The 22208-nt window shown below is 53.1% G+C and overlaps 1 protein-coding gene across 5 annotated transcripts in view; it reads right to left on the bottom strand.

The window, feature by feature from the left end:
• Positions 1-260: 260 nt before the first annotated feature.
• Positions 261-22208, bottom strand: part of GJC1 (gap junction protein gamma 1) — a 346863-nt gene continuing 324915 nt past the window's right edge. For all 5 annotated transcript variants that reach the window (XM_078645149.1, XM_078645150.1, XM_078645151.1 and 2 more), the window contains one exon: positions 261-1932. In XM_078645149.1, coding sequence (XP_078501275.1) covers positions 740-1912 — 1173 coding nt within the window. In that variant the 5' untranslated portion in view covers positions 1913-1932 and the 3' untranslated portion in view covers positions 261-739. The remainder of the gene's footprint in view (positions 1933-22208) is intronic.

The following is a 22208-nucleotide window of genomic DNA, read 5'->3' as shown; positions in this document are numbered from 1 at the left end:
AGTGCCTAATATATGCTGTGGTATCATGCCTGGAGGCAGAGCTGCTGCTGGGGCACCATGGAAAGGTTTACCAGAGTAGTCTGAAGCCAGGAGAAATAATTCATAGAGTAAGGAATATGTGGGAAAATGTATCCATCAGATCACTATTTTGAGTCAAACCTGTACTAGCCATTTTTCCACATAGTATTAAACATAAATAATCCTTCAGACATCCTGTCATGGTGAATTAATCTGCCAAAAATCATTCAACAAGTTCCAAAAGAACTTCAACATTTTGGTTTTAATCAATATGGTCTCTGTAGGAACACTCATCAAATCCCCCAACAACCTGAAATATCAGCAGCCAGCAGAGGAATATGTAACAAAGGCACTTCAAATGGTGCGATGACAGTACTTACGAAATATAGGCTGTAACCAATGGTCTTTCATATAAAAAAAGATTAACTGTAGTGACCCCATTTACAAATACAAAAACTAAATGTGCACAAATACCATCATACTGTCTTTATGCACAAACTATTCAACAAGAATCATTCACATGTATTTGCTTCATTTTGGCAATTCTAGTAATCAAGTGCTGTAATTGTATTGCTGGAGAAGATTAAGTGCATATAAACTGATCTCATTTTTCCATCATTGTCTTTACTGCTTGCAGTAATGTAACAAACTGTGTCCCTCAACTAAAAAGAACCAACACTGGTATTCAGCAGAGGTTGAGAACACAAGGCCTGGTTGTGTTTTAAAGCCACGATTTAGCCTTCCCATCTCCCGCTTTGCTGCTGCTGCTGCTTTTGCTGGAGCATGGTTTAGATTTCTTCTCTTTCAAGGTTCCTGGGTTGCTCTGAGTGTTGTATATCTGGATTGCTAGGTCAAGGCGCTCCTGAGCCATTCTAATCTCCCGCTGCAGGTTCTCCAGGTTTGGTGGAATGTTCTCGTCATGGCTCCCATATTGCTGCTCTTGAGCTATGTTAGCTTTGTTCTGCTTGTAGGCCATCTTAGCATTGGAAAGTTCTGTGTACTGGATCTGATCTGGCTTAACTGCAATGTTGTACCCAGGGGGTGCAGAAGGTGTATTCCAAGTAAACGGATATGCGTAGGAAGTTGGGTCTTCCAGCACTTTCTTCTTGCTCCTCAGAACATCCCGAATTGTCCCAAATCCCAAATGAATCATCTCCAACACGTTCAGAAGCAAACACAGGCAACTCACCCCATACATTATTAGTAGAAAAATAGTTTTTTCTGTGGGCCTCGAAACAAAACAGTCCACTATGTGGTTGCAAGGAGCTGTGCTGCAGGTAAACTTAGGGATAACTTCAAATCCATACATGAAATATTGTCCAATAAGAAATGCAACCTCAAAAGCAGTCCTGATGAGTAGCTGCAGTACATAGATTTTCATGAGGCCATCAGCCCGAATTCGTCGGCGGCCATCATGTTTAGTTTTGTCATTGTCTGGACTCTGGATCTCTTTTTCACTTTCCATCTCCATTTCTGGGTACATCATGGGATCCTCCTCATGGTCATCTTCGGTCTCCTCCAGGGCTCGGTTCCTCTTCCAACGAACAGCCATGTTTTTGCCTTTGGACCTTTTCTCGTTGCGCTCGGCCATTCTGGCGATTTTGTGAATGGCATAGCACAGGTACAGTAAGGATGGCGTAGTCACGAGTATGATCTGGAAAACCCAGAACCTTACATGAGATAAGGGTGCAAAGGCATCGTAGCAGACGTTCTCGCATCCTGGTGACTGTGTGTTGCACACAAACTTGCTCTGCTCGTCGTAATATATTGATTCTCCGCCAACGACAGTCAGGACGATGCGAAACACAATCAAGATGGTCAGCCATATTTTGCCAACAAAGGTGGAGTGATTGTGAATCTCCTCTAGCAGTCGCGTGAGGAAGCTCCAGCTCATGATCACAAAGTCTTTTCACCCTAAAAACAAAACAGAAAGAAACATTATCAGATAAGGATGTGACTTACAGCAAGTCTCTTTGAGACAGTGGGCTTTCAAGAGACAGAAGCAGGAAATGTAGTCAGAAGACAGGTTTGATGCTGGCAACTACCATGCAGGGAATCAGTTTGAAGAACCTTAGGCTATGGCAGCACCAATGACTGATGCTCAGGGGTTATTCAGTGGTACGAATAAGACAAAGTGTGCTGGACCCACCAAAGAAATATTTATAGGCTTGAATTAAGCTGCCTCATTCCGGTAGGGTTACCTCAGTGTTTGTTTCAGCAATAATAGAAGGAATGGTACCACTCAAGAACTATTTGCCCTAATTCCTAGTACAAGATCATGCCTGGGCAACCCAATTCCTAGTGAACAAGTGAAAAGGAAAGAGTGGTAGGATCAAACTAAACCAGTGGTAAAAATGAACTTTAGAAAAGAAAGATTTAGCACAAATACACTTCAAATGAGATTGTTGAACTTAAATTCGCCAATAAACTTAGTTTAAAGTATGCAAATGGTGTATGCACTTGTTTTGCATACTTTATTATAGCTAGTGTTCTCAACTGCACTGACAAAAACAATAAGGTAAAACCTGGTGATATTGATGTTGGATTCCAAGTAAATCACAAGAGAAAGAGCTACTTGTGCTCATCTCCTCATGAATGCAAGTGCAAAAACGAGCTCAACCATTGTCTGCCCCATTTCTAATTTTAAGGGACAATTTACTTACCTTCTTTATTACCTTATCTGGTAGAGACATGATCTGGCCGCAGATTGCTTAACTTACAACTTACAGGCGTCAGGCTTGATTCGAAAGATTTTTGGAAGCAGTACCCCTGCTGGCCGATAGGTTGTGTCGGTCGATTCCGCATGACGTCACAGGAGTCGAGTTTATCGTGACATCCACATCGCCTGTATAGGCTTCACCTCGACGCGCTCACGTCAGTACTTTTCACAACTTTCCATGACAGAAGCATGGAGACATGAAGTGACTCAAAAATTTTCCGTCACCATTGCTCCGGTATTGTTGGAAAGTTTAATCGGTCTTTTTAATAAGTCACTCTTAGAGGCGGACTTCCCTATAATATGGAAAGCAGCCAGAGTGAGACCTATTTTTAAAAAAACAACGGCCGATCCAAAACTTCTCCTAAATTATCGTTCCATCTCTCTGCTTCCCTATTTTGGGAAGATGCTGGAATCCCTTATTAACCAACAGCTTGTTAACCAGCTCGAGAAGCATGGACTTTTAGACTCTTTACAGTCCGGCTTCAGGGCGGCGCACAGTACCGAGACAGCATTGGTCGAGGTCACCGACAATATCAGGCTGGCATTCAATCAATCAATCAATCAGGTCATTTGTAGAGCGCACTACTCACCCGTAGGGTCTCAAGGCGCTGGGAGGGGGGGGGGGGGGTGCCGCTACTGCTCGAACAGCCAGGTCTTGAGCTTCTTCCTGAAGGAGAGGTGGTCTTGGGTCAGGCGCAGATCGGTCGGAAGTGAGTTCCAGGTCTTGGCGGCCAGGTAGGAAAAGGATCTTCCTCCTGTTGTCGCTCTTCGGATGCGGGGGACGGTGGCGAGGGCGTGGTTGGTTGATCTGAGGAGGCGCTTGGGAGTGTAGAAGTTGATCCGGTTGTTGAGGTAGCTCGGGCCTTGGTCGTGTAGGGCTTTGTGCGCGTGGGTGAGGAGCCGGAAGGTGATTCTCTTGTTGACCGGGAGCCAGTGTAGATCTCTCAGGTGTCCGGAGATGTGGCTGCGTCGGGGGATGTCGAGGATGAGTCTCGCCGAGGCGTTCTGGATCCGCTGGAGTCTCTTCTGGAGTTTGGCGGTGGTTCCGGCGTAGAGGGCGTTGCCGTAGTCCAGTCGGCTGGTGACGAGGGCCTGGGTGACCGTCTTCCTCGTCTCGGTGGGGATCCACCGGAAGATCTTACGTAGCATGCGCAGGATGTTGAAGCATGACGAGGAGATGGCGTTGACTTGTCTGGTCATGGAGAGGGAGGAGTCCAGTATGAAGCCCAGGTTGCGTGCGTGGTCCGTCGGTTTGGGTGCGGTGCCCAGGGCGGGGGGCCACCAGGAGTCGTCCCAGGCGGAGGGCGTGGAGCCCAGGATGAGGACCTCCGTCTTGTCTGAGTTCAGTTTCAGGCGGCTGGTCGTCATCCATTCGGCTACGTCTCTCATCCCTTCGTGCAGGTTGGCTCTGGCGGTGTCGGGGTCGTTGGTCAGGGAGAGGATCAGCTGGGTGTCGTCGGCGTAGGAGATGATGTTCAGGTTGTGTTTGCGTACGATGGCCGCGAGGGGGCTCATGTAGACGTTGAAGAGGGTGGGGCTCAGTGAGGATCCTTGAGGGACGCCGCAGATGACTTCGGTGGCCTCTGACTTGTACGGTGGTAGGCGGACTCTTTGTGTTCTTCCGTCGAGGAAGGAGGTGATCCATTCCAGTGCCTTCTCCTGGATTCCGATGTTGCTGAGGCGCTGTACTAGGGTGCGGTGGCAGACCGTGTCGAAAGCCGCGGAGAGGTCCAGGAGGATGAGGGCCGCTGTTTCGCCGTTGTCCATCAGGGTTCGAAGGTCGTCGGTGGCGGCGATGAGGGCGGTCTCGGTGCTGTGGTTCGCTCGGAAGCCGGACTGTGAGGGGTCGAGGGATCCATTCGTCTCGAGGAAGGCGGCCAGCTGTTTGTTGACGGTCTTCTCGATGACTTTGGCCGGGAACGGGAGGAGCGAGATGGGACGGTAGTTCTTGAGGTCGGTGGGGTTTGCTGTAGGTTTCTTGAGGAGAGCGCTGAGTTCGGCGTGCTTCCAGCTCTCAGGGAAGGTGGCGGTGTCGAAGGAGGTGTTGATGATGTCCCGCAGGTGGGGTGCGAGGACAGCGTCGGCCTTGTTGAAGATGTGGTGAGGGCAGGGGTCAGTCGGAGATCCGGAATGGATGGAGTTCATGGTGCGGATGGTGTCTTCGGTGCTGATCGGGGTCCAGGTGCGGAGGGTGGTGGTGGGTGGCGTCGTTGTGGTTGTGGCTTGCGTTGGTTGGTTGTTGAAGCTGTTGTGTATGTCCGTGATCTTGTTGTGGAAGTAGGACGCGAGGGAGTTGCAGAGGTCTTGCGATGGGGTGATGTCGTTGTTTCCGGCGCTGGGGTTGGAGAGCTCTTTCACGATGTTGAAGAGTTCCTTGCAGTTGTGTGCGTTGTTGTCCAGCCGGTCCTTGTATGCATTTTTCTTGGTGGCGCGGATCAGTTGGTGGTGTTTCCGGGTGGCGAGCTTGAGGGTGGTCATGTTGTCCGTGGTTGGCTCCCTTCTCCAGACTTTCTCGAGGGCTCGACAGTTCTTCTTGGAGCTCTTGAGTTCGTCGGTGAACCATGGTGTTTTTCTGCTGCAGGATCTGCTGGGTGGGGTTCTCAGAGGGGCGAGTTCGTCCGCGCAGTCGTTGATCCATTTCGTGAGGTTGTCGGCGGCCTGGCTGGGGTTCGCAGAGTTGGCGGGCGGGTGCTGGCTCAGGGAGGCGGTGAGCTGCTCGGCTGTGATCTTGTTCCAGCTTCTTCGAGCAACCTGTTGCTGGAGGTGGTGGATCGTCGTTCTTCTGAAGGTGAAGTGGACGCAGCTGTGGTCCGTCCAGTGGAGTCCTGTTGCGTGGCTGAAGGTGACGTCTTTGCTGGATGAGAAGACGGCGTCGAGTGTGTGTCCGGCGAGGTGGGTGGGGGTGGTCACCAGTTGCTTGAGTCCGAGGTTGTCGAGCAGGCTGATGGTGTTGCGGTCGTTGTTGTTCTCCAGGTGGAAGTTGAGGTCCCCCAGGAGGATGTAGTCGGCGGAGGGGAGAGCGTGCGGGCTGACGAAGTCGGCGATGTCCTCGCTGAATCGTGTGCGTGGTCCCGGGGGTCGGTAGATCAGGGTGCCTCTGAGGGTGGTCTTCGGGTTGGTGTGGATCTGGAAGTGCAGGTGTTCGGCGGTGGTGAGGGTGTCATCGGTGTTGGTGGTGATGCGGATGGTGTCTCTGTGGATGATGGCGATGCCTCCTCCGGTCTGGTTGTCTCGGTCCCTCCGGACGATCTTGTAGCCTTCTGGGATGGCGATGGCGATGTCTGGGGCTGAGGAGGCGTTCATCCAGGTCTCGGTGATGAAGGCAACGTCGGGGGCGGTGGTGTCGAGCAGGTTCCAGAGTTCTACGGCGTGTCTGTGGATGGAGCGGGTGTTGAGCAGGATACACTTGAGGTGGGTGCTGCTGGAGTTCGGCTTGGTGGGTGCAGGGAAGGTCCGGATGCAGGAGAACTTGCAGGCGTTGCAGCTGAAAGGTCCGTGGGTGTGCTTCGGGGCGGCTCGGTGACATCCTGGGATGTGGCCGGTGTTGAGTGCGATGAGGTCGGCGGCGTCGTAGGATCGTCGGGTCGGCTTCCGTCGGTGGGGGCCAGGGGTCCTGGCGCTGGTCGCGATCCGGTCGCGGACGGGCGCAGACGGGCTTACCTTTGGCGCGCCTTCGGCGCACAATCGGCGCGCCCGCTGCGCGTGACCGCTGCGCGTCCGCACGGTCGCCATTTAAGGCGAAGTGCGCGGGTGGGCGGAGCAGCTGGGAGGCGGGAGCGGGGAGGGAAACAGAAGAGAAAGGGGCGGGGCTCAAGGCGGTGGCGGGAAGCGGGGGCAGAGCGCGGCGATAAGCGGCAATTAACAGGCACAAATTCAGGCAAAAGCGGGAGAGAAATACAGAGACAAACAAGCACAAATTCCGGAAAAACAATCACAATTAGCGGCAAAAACGGGGGAAACCACAGAGACACACGATCTAGGGAATAAAGAAAACAAGCACAAATTCAGGGAAAAACAATCACAATTAGCGGCAAAAAACGGGGGAAACCACGGAGATCGCTCAGGGCGGCAGCGCGGCCGGCGCTGAGACAGAGGCAGGCACTGGGGGCACACGCAGCAGCTGGTGGCCGTGCGGCGCGGGGGTGTCCCACAAACATCAGTCAGTCATCCTCGTCCTGCTCGACCTGTTCGCCGCCGGCATTAGACAAACATCAGTCAGTCATCCTCGTCCTGCTCGACCTGTTCGCCGCCTTTGACACCATCTCCCACAGCATTTTAGAACATCGGTTCTTGAAGATTGGTGTCAGAGGAAATGCCCTTAAATGGCTTAAAAGCTACTTATCTGACCGTGTAACAACTGTTCAGGTGGGAAACAGCATTTCATGTGAAAGACCTGTGAAGATGGGAGTGCCACAGGGCTCTATTTTGAGCCTGACACTTTTTAACCTGTACATGAGCCCCTTGGCTAGGGTGATCAGAGCCTACGGGTTTGATGTTATATCGTATGCAGATGATACGCAGATTCTGGTCACCTTAGGCCTGGACCCTATTGAAACCAAGCAACATTTCCAAAACTGTCTGTCCCATGTGGATCGGTGGTTGAGATCTAAACACCTTCAACTAAATGGTGGTAAGTCGGAGATTATGCTCATTGGCAAGGCCACAGAACACTGGGCACATGACTGGAGGCCAGTCAATCTAGGCCCCTGCCCAACCATCAAGGAAACGGTCCGCAACCTCGGTTTTTACATGGACAACCAGTTGTCAATGAAAAGCCAAATAAACCACATCATTGGCACCTGTTTTGGTGTAATGCGCAGTTTGCGAAGGGTCTTCAAAGGGATCCCAAATGATGCGCGGAAGCCATTAGTCCAGGGGCTGAGCATAAACAGGATGGACTACGGCAATGCTTTACTGCTCTCAATAAATGAAAACCTTTTCAACAGGCTTCAGATCCTGCAGAACACAGCTGCTAGGCGTGTTTTAGATCTTTCATATAGATCCTTTTCTGCTCCATGTTTAAAAACCCTTCATTGGCTTCCGGTGAAAAAACAGATTCTTTTTAAAACTCTTTGTCTGACTCATAAAAACATGTACGGAGCTGGCCCAAGATACTGGTCAGGAACGTTACGTTGGTATCAGCCAAGTAGGATACTCAGATCTAGGAATGATGCACTGCTTACTCCCCTTAGAATTCAAACGGCTAGAAAAGGGGGTAGAGCTTTCTCCTTTCTTGCCCCAGCATCCTGAACTAAAATGCCCTTACATCTACGCTCCATCTCTGACCATTGCTGCTTTCGCAAGAAGATAAAAACATGGCTATTTGATAACTAAGCCAGCAGTCTTTTTTCAGAGCCGCCTGCATGCGCCATGAGACTCCTGGAGTGATGTGTGCGCAATACAAATGTCCCTGACTTGACTTGGCTTGATTGACCATGATGTATTAAAAACAACTAGAGCCCTGAAGGGGAACATCACCAACACTAAAAACTGATCCGCAGTGCAGGGAGGATGAGTGGGTCAGTAAGGAATCTGAGCTAGATCATGATAAGGCGTTACCAAAGGCAAGTAACTTGTCCATCTGATAGAAACATCTAGCCGCAGATTCCTTACTTTAGAACAGATACCCAAGCAATATCATCCTCGGAAGAGGGACTGCGCAAAAGATTTAGACCGGAAAGGCCTTCACTATGGACCTGGTTATTCAAGCAATGTTTGGCAAACGTGTGCACGAATACCCACGTAGCCACTTTGCAGGTGTTGAGGACCAGAACTCCATGTTGAAAAGCAGTGGTGGCTGCCTTGGCTGTGGTTGAATGAGCTCTATGGTCTTCAGGAGGTTGTTTCTTTATTTTCGTATGACATTAGCAGGTAGTATATTGGACTTCCCAATCCTCCTCATCATTCCATTTGTGTGGAGGGGGGCGTGGCTAGCAGCCGATGAGAAAGGTCGCAGCCTAACGAGGCTCCCGACCCTCCGCCCGGCAATCCTGATTTCCTCCTGCCCTTGGCCCGGGATCCCCGCGCAACTCGGGTGGATCCCGAGAGCTCACCTTGTGACTGCTCCGTTCTGCAGCTCGGACCTGCGGGGCTCCTCTGAAGGCGGCTGCGAGCGGAGACGAAGCTGGCTCTCCGACAGCCAAGATGGCGACCCCAGAGTAGCTGAACGCTCCGCGACTTCGAGAGCGCCCTCCTCAGCGGCCGCCAGCGTTGAGTACGGCCGGCGGACCCTCGCCGGAGAGAAAGGCACCCCCTGGGTGGTTGTTGGCCCCCGACTGCGGAGCGACCTGTGGCGGAGGACGACCAGCGGAGAGACTGGTAGGGCCTCACCCCCGCCGGGAGTGCCAAAATCGACGCCCCGGCTTTGGGGCCTACGGACCGAGTGAAGTCGGCTCATTCGAGCGGGAGAGGGGGCCCGGCGGAGACTACAGCGGCGGGACACGGAGGACAGCGGTGATCCCGCCGGCTCGACCGCTGCGACTGGGGAGGGACGGCGGAGCCCCGCCCCTGCCGGGAGAGGTAGTCGGAGCCCCGGTGCGGGGGTCTGCCCGGCGCATGCTGGCGGTGTCGTTCCTGTTGCTAGCTGCCCCCCTGAGCGGGCCTACTGGGACCCGCGTCGCGGAGGGAGACCAGTGAGTGCTCCACTGCGGCGCCTGGAGGACGACGGCCCTGCGGGGGGGCCGACCCCATCGCCCGCCTACGACCGGACCAGAAACCACACACGCTGAGAGGGGTTTTTCCCCCCCCCCCCATCACCTGCCCAAGACTGAGCGGCACAACCTCCTACTGAGCTGGGGAGTCTGTCTACAATAACTACGTGCCACAGGGCCTGGTTGGTGCCTGGAGAGGACTGCGTCCTAAGGGGACCTAAAGCGACCTCCGCGGGGGGCCCTGCGGACCCGAGGACCCTGTTACCCGGTCGGGTGCACCCACCCAAGGGAGAATGAGCCAGCCTCGGGGGGAGCGCAGCTAAGGCCCACCTAGAGTCGAATTTGCGCGAGGACCCCGGCTCAGTCACCTACCGAAACTCTGAACTTGTGGTTAGGGCTTGAGAGAGAGATTTTCGTGACCCCAGGCTGACGTACGGGGTCCAACTCGGCACGAGGGGGAATCACCTCCGCTACATACCCCTGGGACCTCGGCCGGACGACGCGGGTGAGACATGGGTAAGCCTAAAGGCCCCAAGGGTGACGGAAACTCTGCCCCGGACACGCCTGAGGATCCCACGCAACCTGCAACGGACCTACAGCAAATGCAGGACAGGATCCTGGAGGCCATAGCAGCTACGAAAGATGCCTTGCAACACGACATAGCGCAGGTGTCGGCGGGGCTGGGGCTCCTGCGGGCTGACCACGCAAAACTTGCGGACAGAGTCAAGGAAACGGAAACAACTCTAAAGGACTTGGTGCCGGCGCAGAAATCGCTCGATGGGAAGCTCACAGACGCGCTGGACCGGATTCGGGCGCTGGAGAGGAGAGCAGAGGATGCAGAAAACCGTAGCCGGAGGAACAACGTGCGCCTCGTGGGCCTGCCGGAAAAAACAGAGGGGGCGGACATGGTGAGCTTCCTGCAGGAATGGCTGCAATCAGTAGTGGCCCCGGAGGGACTATCCCCTTTTTTCACTCTGGAGAGAGCGCACCGAGTCCCGTCGAGACCCCCGAAGCCGGGTCTCCCTCCGCGCCCGGTGGTCATAAAGCTGCTACACTACAAGGACAGAGACTGGCTACTGCAGAGAGCAAGGGAGGCGGGCCCATTCCAGGTCGATAACAGCAAAGTGACACTATTCCCGGACTATACGTTTGAGACACAGAAACAGCGTGCCTCCTTCCTGTCTATTAAGAAAGAGTTCAGAGCGGAAGGACTACAATACTCGCTACTATTCCCGGCCAGACTTCGCGTGGTGGTGGACGAGAGTTCTCTGTTTTTCCCCAACGTCGGCGGATGCTTGGGCCTGGTGGGAAACCTACAAAGCTGGCACAGACGGGGCTCGATTTCGGGAGGAGGAAGAGCGCCAGGGACAATCACTCAGACGCTCGAGACGACACAAGGGGCGCGGACAGAGCTCCAAAAGACCGACGAACTTCCAAACGGCAGATGAACGGAGAGCGGCACTACAGGCGGTGAAGGAAGTATCGGGAGCGGCGCTGCCTCATTCGGAGAAGGGATCGGGTTCGGAGGACCATGGAACGGGCTCGGACACAGAACTGTCAGAACTGGGCGGAGTCAGAGGCCCGAAGGTCACACCGCAGACATTTGGGGAGATCGTCGAAGGCTGAACCCTTGACAAGGTACTGAGTGGAACTGAAGGGGCTTTTTTGCTAATCCTACGAACTTTGGAGCAGTAGATTATGCAACTGGACTGGTATGGGAACTGCCATGTGTGACAGGGCGGGGGAGTAGGAGAAAGCACCTAGAGGGTCCGGTAGCTAGTGTGCGCACCCCGAGGCCCATAAGGCCAGCGTAGCTTTGACTACGTACTAGGAACTTAGTGAGCACGTTGCTCAACTGTTTGGATGGGAGCGACTCTTTTGAAGTTAGGTCCGGTTCTGGGGGTGGGAGGGCCTAGAGAGGTTGGGGCGACTCTAGGGGTGGAGTGGGGTGGAGGGACAGGGGGACAGTTGGGGAGGATGGGGGGAGGGGTCAAGTCAGTGTCCAAGATGTTGAATGCCAGTGATTCGTTTGTTCTCCAATGGGACAATGGCTAATGTTGGACTGTTGAAATGTGTGTCCTGGAATGTGAGGGGGTTAAATACAATGGCGAAGAGACACAAGATCCACTCATACTTGAAACGCAGAGGGGTACATATAGCATTCTTACAGGAGATCCATTTGACCAAAAAGGAGGGTGTTGCGCTCCAGCGTAGGTGGAGGGGCCACTTGTACTACACTGTATATTCTGCATATGCTAGGGGGGTACTCATCTGGGTTAGAGCGGGACTACCCCTTCAGGTGACTAGGCACACGATCGACCCGAACGGGAGGTATGTGGCAGTTGAAGGACTCCTTAGAGGCCGACACATTGTGCTCTGTAGTATATATGCACCGAACACGGAACAGGCGGCTTACTTTGCGGGCCTCTCCAGGGGGCTTGCCAGCTATCTTGCAGGCCCGGTGCTGATGGGAGGAGACTACAACTCAGTAGAGAATGTTACATTAGACAGATCGCACCCACCACTACACACCTCCCCTGTGCACCGACTGGCGAAATGTCGATCGGAATGGCAGACCACATGGAACCTGACTGACTGTTGGCGCGCACAGCACCCCACTGAGCGGGATTACTCATTCTACTCTAGTATACACGACCTACATGTACGTCTAGACTCCTTCCTATGCTCCCCCCACGGTGGTTACTGCGGTGGCCCGGACGGAATACCTAGCACATACATTGTCTGACCATAATCCACTCCTCCTGGCGCTGGACTGGATGACTGAACCTCCCAAAATCCCGACATGGCAACTACGGCCTGATACGCTGGATGATCCGCCCTTCCGAGCTGAGCTGGGGGAGCGCATAGTCCAGTATTTTATGGATAATGAGGGTACTGCCTCGTCTAGGGCCATAGAATGGGACGCATTTAAAGTAGTGGTGAGGGGTCACTGTATAGGGAAATACGCAGGGGTACGCAAGACAATAATTGACGACCTAGACAAGGCTGAGCGCACTCTTCGTGAGGTAGAATTGGATCGACCGAATCGTCCTGACCTACAGGAGACAGTGAGGGGAGCACGGGAGGCGGTGGCAGTGGAGATGGAGCGCCTTCGTAGTTTTGATTACAAAGTATACCTTACGAAGACTCTGGCTGAGGGAGACAAAACGGGAACACTCCTGGCCTGGCTGGCGAACCCTAATCGGAATAGTCAGCCGATTTTAGCTTTAAGGGGCAATGGGGACCACGTCCATACCACGCAATCAGCAATCCTAAACTGCTTCAGATCGTACTACGAGAGACTGTATAGAGCGGAGCTGCTTGACCACACTGAGGCACTGGACGCTTTTCTGTCTGACCTGCAGCTGCCGCGACTGGAGCAGGAACAAGCAGACGCTCTAGGAAGCCCAATTGCCCTGGCCGAAATTAGGGGGGCAGTAAAGCGAATGGCGCGTAATAAGGTGCCGGGGATCGACGGGTTGCCCATTGAGTTTTACGGGAAATACTTAGATCTACTAGCCCCGAGACTCCAAACGATATATAATGAGGCCGCCCCGAGACTCCAAACGATATATAATGAGGCCAAAGGCGTAGGCAAACTCCCCCGATCGATGAGTGAAGCTGTCATGATCCCATTGTTAAAGCCACGTAGGGAAAGTACGGACCCCGCGTCCTACAGACCGCTGTCTATGCTGACAACCGACTACAAGATACTGAGCAGAGTGCAGGCCACTAGACTGATAGCCCATATGCAAGACTTGGTCCATAAAGACCAATCAGGTTTTATTCCCACGAGAAACACCACGCACAACATTCGTAGATTACTTAGGTTGATGGACACTCCGCCCTCCGGGGCACGATCCCCCCTAGTGCTGGCAGTCGACATTGAAAAGGCCTTTGACAGCCTAGAATGGCCCTATTTATACAGAGTGATGCATACATTCGGCCTCGGAGAGGGATACATACAATGGACGAGGGTGCTCTACTCCTCAGCGAGAGCGAGGGTAAGAGTCGGGTCGTTGGTATCGGACCAATACGAAGTGGCTAGGGGGACCAGGCAGGGATGCGCACTGTCCCCCCTACTGTTTGCGCTTGCAGTGGAGCCTCTGGCGGCTCAGGCGAGAAAGGGGGAATATTACACCGGGCTGCACCTCAGGGGAGAGCGGCATTACATCTCCCTGTACGCAGACGACCTCCTCCTCTTTTTGGACAACGCTGGGGCAGCGGTAGAGGGTGCCGAGAGCCTATTGGAGCATTTCAGCAATATATCGGGCCTGCGGGTGAATTGGTCTAAAACCTGCCTCTTCCCGCTGCGGAAGGAGGAGGAATGTCCTCCTCTTCACCGGAATATACACTGGGAACCCCATTGCCTGAGCTACCTCGGAGTACACGTCTACCACGACCAGACGGATCTCCTCGACGGTAACGTCGGCCGCTGCATCCGCTCATTGAGGGGTTGTATGTCCTTTTGGGCCACCCTGCCGCTATCAACGGCGGGCCGAGTTGCACTCCTGAAAATGATAGCACTGCCGCGTCTATTGTATTTCTTCCGGACCCTCCCGGTGTGGATACCCGGAGCAATCTTTAAACGACTGAGCTCAATGTTGGTGTCCTTCCTGTGGGGACCGGGTAGGCGCAGAGTAGCACTGACAACGCTGATCCGCCCTAAGGACGAGGGGGGCCTCGCAGTCCCGGACTTAGAGCTCTATTACTTAGCAGCTCAGTTGCAATTCTTTACACAGGAAGTAGCGAGAGTGTACCGCGGACCGGAGCAGGGGAGGGACTTCGGCACTCCCCGCCATGTCCTTGCATACATTACTCTACAACAGAAACTGCTTCTGCGTGAGCTCTCTCTTCGTCTGTGCTGGAACCGCTTGCAGAGGCGAACCGGCACTAGACACCCGTACGCTCCGGAGATCCCGTTGGGTATGGTGACGGCGCTCCCACATGGTGGCGACTGGTCGGGACTGCATTTTTGGGAAGAGGCAGGGTTGCAGATGATAGGTGATCTCTACGAAGATGGGATATTGTCCCCGTACCAGACTTTGCAGGAGCGATATGATCTCCCGAGGGGAGACTACTTACTGCATGCGGCGGTGGTGAGAGCCATACAGAAACACTGGGAGGGGGGCTTAGCGGAGCCTGCAACGTCGTTAGCTTGCCAGTATACCATGATGGCGGCAGGGACGTTTAAGGCCGTTACGTGCCTTTATCGTAGAATGCACACGGAAACCCTACAGCCACTTAGATCACTTAAGAATAAATGGGAAGCGGACCTGCAATTAGACATCCCGGACACTGTATGGTCGCAGCTAGTGCGGAGGGTCAGGAAGAGCACTAGAAATGCGCGATTTCAATTGATACACTTTTTTATCCTCCACCGAGCTTACCTCACCCCGAGTAAAATCGCAGTGTACTTCCGCGTAGCGGACGCGGCATGCCCAAGATGTAGCCTAGAGGGAGCTGGCCTGGTCCACATGTTAAGGAGTTGTCCGAGACTACAAGACTTTTGGGCGGAAATTGAAGGGACCTTAAATGCAGTTACTGACAGGGACATACACTATGATGGTGCAGTATCCATCTTACATTGGTTTCCCCACACGAAAAGGAACAAGCTGACAAGTAAATGTATAGACATGGGCTTAATCATAGCGAAGAGAGAGTTGACTAAGGGGTGGAAATCGAAGACAGCACCGACACATAGAAGATGGTTGAATGAATTCCTGAAATGGGCGACTGCAGAGAGCATGATCCGCTACCAGATGGCTCGCCGTAGGTCGGATGACAAGGCACAAGAAGCGGCAATGCTTTGGGAAACACTAGTGCAGGCACTGAGAGACAGCACATTAGAGGAGGATGAAGAGGACGTAACACAAGATGAGACGCCACAAACGGAGACAAACATGCCAGCAGCGATTCCCTTGGACACACACATGCCTTAAGATATATTTACTCCGTGTTCCCACGCTTTAGCTATACATGATCACACTGGGCACTGACTTGGACACAGGGAATCAAGGGTGGGGGGGGGAATAAGATTGCAGATCCCACTGCTGACCGCGCACAGCGTCACAGGTTAGCAGTATGGGACGCCACGTTATGAAGTTGAAAAAGCGGGGAGAAATGCTCCTGCAGTACTGACAGTGTTGTCGGGCCTGGCCCGAGGAATACCCAATGTAGAAAACTAGCGCCGCCCAGCCTCCGGGATGTGGGCTGAATGGCTGTGTTCGACGTAATTGGAAGACATTCGCTATATAATGCAACATTGGACTGTATATTGTGCATTGTGACACTGATTGTTCTCCATTTCACCGCAATAAAAATTGTTTTAACAAAAAAAAAATCATTCCATTTGTGTGAGAAATCCTGTGAATGCCAGCCATCCCCAATTCTCAGTGTGTCCAGACAGAGGGTGTAACATGGTGGACATGTTGACTGTCAGCACTTCGATCGACCTACCCCTGAGGCAGACCACCAAATGGTCATCCAGATGGTATCCAGCTCTGGAAGATTTGTGTGAGTGTGCTGATTTATCAACGACTAAAGGCCCAAATCTTCACATTGACCTTTTGATCTCCCCAGCTGAGAGATGATGCATCTGTCACTACTATGTAGGGGGCAAAGAAAACAGCTTACTGCACATCAGACTGGTGTTTGTCACAGATGACTGATCTGAGTTCTGTCAGAAAGGCATCACTAGTACAGGGCTCACTTCAGTCACAGATTCCGTTGAAGGGAGCCCACATATGTCCACAGGTGTGAGGCACCAGCAGGATGCATGATGCTAAGAGCCCAAGCATCCTTAAAACCACTAAAGCCGGACTACAAGTTCTCTCTAAAACTTTGGGTCCATAGAGAACCCTAGGATGGACCCTAATTACACAGTTGGCTGTAGGTGGTAAAAAAGAAGTTACAGCAAGCCCTGCTACTGCAGCGAATTGGACGATGATGGGAATACGTGTATCCTCGACATGGAAGGAATATGCTACTTACCAGTATGCATCTGTTCTTGGCATGTAGGGCTGCTGACATTCATATCTGTGCATAGATCGCCGCCTAGTGTTGGGTCCGGATGATTGCACATTGTTGTCCTGGAAGAGTCTTCGAAGTATCACGAGATAGGTGGCTCCTCCCTCAGACTACAGTGCGCATGGGCATCCTCTCCATCCTCAGATTGTTTTTCGCCATTGTGGCAGAGATGGAGTATAGTACAGTAAGAGATGTCCATGCAAAGAGTGAATGCTACAGCTGCGACAGGCACCGGGGAGGTGGGTGGGCGATATGAATGTCAGCAGCCCTACATGCCAAGAACAGATGCATACTGGTAAGTAGCATATTCCGTTCGAGGCGTGTGGGCTGCTGAATTCATATCTGTGCATAGAATGGAGTAGTTTCTGTCCTGTAACTCCAGTTCCGTAGTAGGGGTATCTCTGTTATAGTCATAATCTAGTGAATAGTCCCGCCCATGTGCGTGGACCCCGGAGCAATCAAAAATAATCTCTTAAGGTGTAGAAAAATGGAGAACTGCACAGACACTTAAGAGAGAATTAAAGACAGATAATGCAGCCTACATCCACAGGCTACACTGTCCAGTACTTCAACTAGAAATTCCACCAAAAATCCACAAACAGCAAAGCCTGTCCAGATTTCCCTTGCTTTAACAGCAAAAACCCTCTGGAATGATAGAGAGGAAGACATGGACAGACAAGCCCCATAGGCTGCCATTATGTGGCTCAGAACACGATACTGTGCCTTTAAGAGAACTTTCCAGAACTTCACAGTATCCCAGAATGCACTGCAGGTCCCTTTTACTTTCAGTTCTTTTTGAAGGCGTAACACGCCAGACCTGTAGCATTCCTTACATGAATATCTCTCTCTACCGGGGAGGAGGGCGGGCGCTTATGACTATAACAGAGATACCCCTACTACAGAACTGTAGTTACAGGACAGAAACTACTCCTGCTGTAGTAGGGGATCTCTGTGTATAGTCATAATCTAGTGAATAGAATGGCAAGCCCATCCCCACACCAACGCGGCGGTGGAGAATAGAGAAATAACACCACTACTGTGCGAATAGATTTCGCAGCGAATCCTGCCCAACCTGAGCGTCTGCCCTGGCATCAGTGTCCAAGCAGTAATGCTTAGCAAAGGTATGGACCAACTTCCAAGTGGCCGCCTTGCAGATTTCTGCAATTGGAACATTACGGAGCAAAGCAGTCGTGGCAGCTTTGCCCCTGGTGGAATGAGCCTTAGGTTTACCCCCTAAGGTTTTACCAGCTTTTTGGTAACACAACTGTATACAGGACACAATCCACCTAGAAATGGACTGTTTAGAGGTAGCAAGACCTGTCCTGACTGATCCATAATTGATAAACAATTGGTCTGACCTACGAATATCCTTGATTTTATCCAGATAAAATTTCAACACCCTCCTTACATCCAGGGAATGCAGGGACCTTTCCGCTGGAGAGGAAGGATTCTGAAAAAACATAGGTAAAGTTATGGTCTGGTTAACATGAAAGTCAGATACAACTTTAGGAAGAAATTTAGGGTGAGTACGCATAACAACCTTAGCAGCATGAAATACAGTATAAGGTTCTTGGCAACACAACGCCTGAATTCAACTCACCCTGCGGGCCGATGTAATGGCCACGAGGAACGCCGCCTTCCAGGACAGGTGCTGCAACGAAGCCTTATGAATAGGTTCAAAAGGCTCCTTCATCAATCTGGACAGCACCACATTCAATTCCCATGAAGGCGAAGGAAGGGAACACTTTCTTCAAGCCTTCCAAAAAATCCTTGTTCACAGGGATCTGAAAAAAAGGAAGTCTGTGAAGGGCATTTCCTGTAGGCAGTCAATGCAGCCAGATGAACCTTAATGGAATGGACATTAGGGCCAGACTGCGCCAGATGACGAAGATATGGAAGGATGACATTTTCCTTACATGTCGTCGGGTCATAGTTCTTGGACTTGCACCAGATGCAAAACCTCTTCCACTTGTAAGCATAAGAAGTCCTAGTGGAAGGTCGCTAAGCCTCCTTCAGTATGTCCATGCAATCCTCTGGGAGATTCAAATGGCCATATTGCACTCTCAGGAGCCATGCCGCCAAACTCAAAGACGAGAGGTTGGGGTGAAACATCTGCCCCCCGAACTTCGTGAGAAGGTCCGGCCGGCACGGCAGCTTCATGTGAGGAAGGAGAGACCGGTGAAGCAGGTCCGTGAACCACTCTGTCTGGGCCATTCCGGGGCAATCAGTATCATCCGCGCCCTGGACTGGGACAGCTTGATGAGAACCTTCGGAATCAGGGGAATGGGTGGAAAAGCGTACAGAAAGCTGTACGACCAGTTGATCCATAACGCATTCCCCAGCGCCCCCGGCTGGTAGTACCTGGAGGCGAAGTCTCGGCATTTGCTGTTTTCGGCGGTGGCAAACAGATCTACGTCTGGAGTCCCCCACCTTGCGAAGACTTCTCCTAGTACTTCGTTGTTTATGACCCATTCGTGATTTTCCTGAATCAATCTGCTCAGTGCTTCTGCTTGAACATTCTGCACACCTGGTAGATGGGTAGCCGTTATCGTCAGTCCTCTGTCCAGAAGCCAGTGCCAGATCGCCTGTGCCTCCTTCGACAGGGTGCGCGATCTCGAGCCCCCCTGCTTGTTGAGGTAATACATCGTGGTCATATTGTCCGTTTGCACAAGCAGAGAGTTGGTCTGGAAGGACGGAAGAAAGGCCTTCAGCGCCAAGTGAACAGCACTGAGTTCCAGGAAATTGATATGGTACGTGGACTCCGTCTGGGACCACGTCCCTTGAATCTGTAAGTCTCCGGAGTGCGCCCCCCAGCCGTGGAGAGACGCATCCGTCACGATAGTCTGCGTGGGAATGTCCTTGTGGAAGGGAACCCCTCTCAGGAGATTCTCCGCCGAACACCACCACCTCAGAGACTGAAGAGCATGAAGAGACAGTCGTATCCTGTCATCCCAAGACCCTTTCCTCTGATCCCACTGATCCTCCAAGCACTCCTGCAATGTTCTCTTGTGCAGCCGTGCGTGTGGCGTGAGGAAGATACAAGAGGCCATCGATCCAAGTAGAGAAGACACCGTCCTCACTGTTGTAGATGGAGTGGTCATAAGAGCCTGAGCCTTCCGAAGGAGTGATAATCGTTGCTCCTCCGAAGGAGACACGCTTGCTGACAGCGTATTGATGGAGGCTCCCAAGTACTGGATGCACTGGACCGGAGTCGGGACAGACTTGGACATGTTGATGTGCAACCCCAGCTTGTTCAAGAGAACGCACGTCTTCTGGAAGTGCGCTTGAGCTTCCGAGAAGGAGGAGGCCTTGATCAACCAATCGTCCAGGTACGGGTAGACAAACACCTTGTCCTTCCTTAGGTGTGCGGCCACCACTGCCATGCACTTCGAGAATGTTCTGGGTGCAGACTTCAGTCCGAATGGCAGTCCTGTGTACTGATAATGATTGGCGCCGACTTGGAATCGCAGGAACTTCCTGTTTTGTGTGCAATGGGCACATGGAAGTATGCATCCTGTAGGTCTATGGCACACAGCCAGTCTCCCCGTTGCAGCTGAGGATAAATCTGATGCAACGACAGCATGCGAAACTTCTCTCTTCAAATCCACTTGTTTGCTTTTTGCAAATCCAGAATAGGCCTGAACTCGTTCTTGTCCGTTTTGAGAACCAGGAAGAACCGGGAGTACAGACCTCTTCCTCTTTGAGACAGAGGTACGTCTTCCATCGCCCTTTTCCTTAACAGGATATCGGCCTCCGCCTGGAGCTCGCGCAGCTGAAACTGCGAGCTGACCGGAGGAATTGATGGAGGCGCGCTGGTGAACCGAAGACGGCATCCATTGCAAACAATATTCAGCACCCAATTGTCCTGAGTAATTTTTCTCCACTCTGCCAGAATAAATCAAACGCTTCCCCCCACCGGAGCGGGTAACAGATGTAGGGGAAGTAACAGCTCAGGGTCGAGACCCGGCCGCGCCCTTGTTCGCTGTAGAGGACTGCTGACCTCCTCTACCCTTCTGGCGCTTTCGGAAGGGCCTCCGGAACTGCTGCTGATGTTGCTGCTGTTGTCCCGAAGCCTGTCCTCGCCCTCTGCCCTGCGCCCCAAACCGTCTCTGGAACGGGCGGTAGGCTTTCTTTTCTTTGGGCTTCTCCAAGCCCACAGCCGTCAGAGTTTCTGCCTCCGCCTTCATGCGGGCCATCTCATCATCTGCATGTTTCCCGAACAGGGTCTCCCCCGAGAAGGGCAGATTAGCCACTCGCTGCTGGACCTTCGGCTTGAGTGATGTGAGTCTGAGCCAGGCATGGCGTCGCTGGTTGATCCCATGACAATACCCATGGGCCGCCAAAAGAGAGCCATCAGCGGCGATGCTGATGACCTGGTTCGAGACCAGCATCCCTTCCTTCTGGATCTCCAGGAAAACCTCCCTCCTATCTCGTGGCAGGAGTTCCGCGAACTGCTGGAGGGATTCTCACAGGGCACGATCATAACGCCCTAGCAGGGCCGTATCGCTAGCGGCCTTCATGGACGTAGAGGCCGTCCCACAGGCCTTCCTGCCATTTGAGTCGATCCATCGGCTCTCCTTATCCGGAGGCACAGTAGATGATGGAGAGGTAGAGTGTTGTTTTCTGGCCGCCGTCACCATAACGGAGTCCGGAACAGGGTCAATCCTCAGAAAAGCCGGGTCGGAATCCGGAGCCCTGTACTTCTTCAGAAGACGGGACTGAGCGGCTTTCGTCGTTGCAGGTGTAAGGAACAGCTCTTCCGCCGGCTCTACCAATCCTGGCACAAGCGGTAGTAGAGGACGAGACAAATGCTTCTTGTGAAGTGTCTCAAAAATCACGGACGTCGTAGGTGTTGGAGCCGTCACCGTGATTCCCAATTTTGCAGCACCCCTCAAAAGAACATCCTGGAACGTGCTGTCATCCAAGGGAGACACTCTCGTCCCCGGGGAGTCTGATAAGGTCGGGGAGAAGGACCTGGTCCTGGAAGAGTCCGTGCGGGACCGTGATCCGCGCCTCTTGTGGCGCCGTCTTGACCTCGTAGAGGATCTATGACGACTGCGCGACCTCCCTCTCCGTCCGGAGCGGGATCGCGACTTCCTGGGCTTCGGTAGCCCTGCCGTTTCCACCGGGACGGGAGACTTTGGCTTGGATGGAGCCCTCGGCCGAGGGGTCCCCTTAGGAGGAGTAGGAAATCGTGGCAACGAACCGGTCCTCGGAGGAATCGGAGGAGGCTTGTCAGCCGGCAACTGGGGTTGCGGTTGAAGTTGCGGAGGAGGCGGAAGTGGAGGCGGGGTGGGAGCCCGCGGAGGAAGTCCTCTCGGTAACGGAGGAGGAGGAGTAACTGTCTTCGGCCTAGCAGGGGTATACACAACAGAGTACACCGAGCCCGGTGAACCGCCCTCCTTACTAGGGTGGGACTTTGGAGAGTTTTCCATAGTCACTTGACGCCTGCCAGACTGACTCCTGGTGCCAGAACTCCTTCCGCGCCTTCCCGGTGTCGAAGAACGGCGACCAGACGGCGAGCATCGGCCTCTCGACGGCGAGCTTCGCCTCTTCGACGGCGAGCGCCGATCCCTCGACGGTGAATGCCTTCGCCTCGACGGCGACCTTCTTCGCCTCGACGGCGACCTCCTATGCCTCGCGACCTTCTCCTCGACGTCAAGGATCCCTTCGACGACGACCTTCTCCTCTTCGCCGACGGCGAACGGCGGTGTCGCCTCGACGGCGAGCGCCGACGCAGGGCCTCTCGACGTCGAATACTCGACGCCGACGACGACCAAATCGTCACTGGA

This window comes from Lissotriton helveticus, chromosome 5_1 (assembly GCF_964261635.1).
Source record: "Lissotriton helveticus chromosome 5_1, aLisHel1.1, whole genome shotgun sequence".
NCBI classification, from domain to species: Eukaryota; Metazoa; Chordata; class Amphibia; order Caudata; family Salamandridae; genus Lissotriton; species Lissotriton helveticus.
The sequence above is the reverse complement of the archived record's forward strand: the minus strand, read 5'-3'. Positions and strand labels throughout refer to the sequence as shown.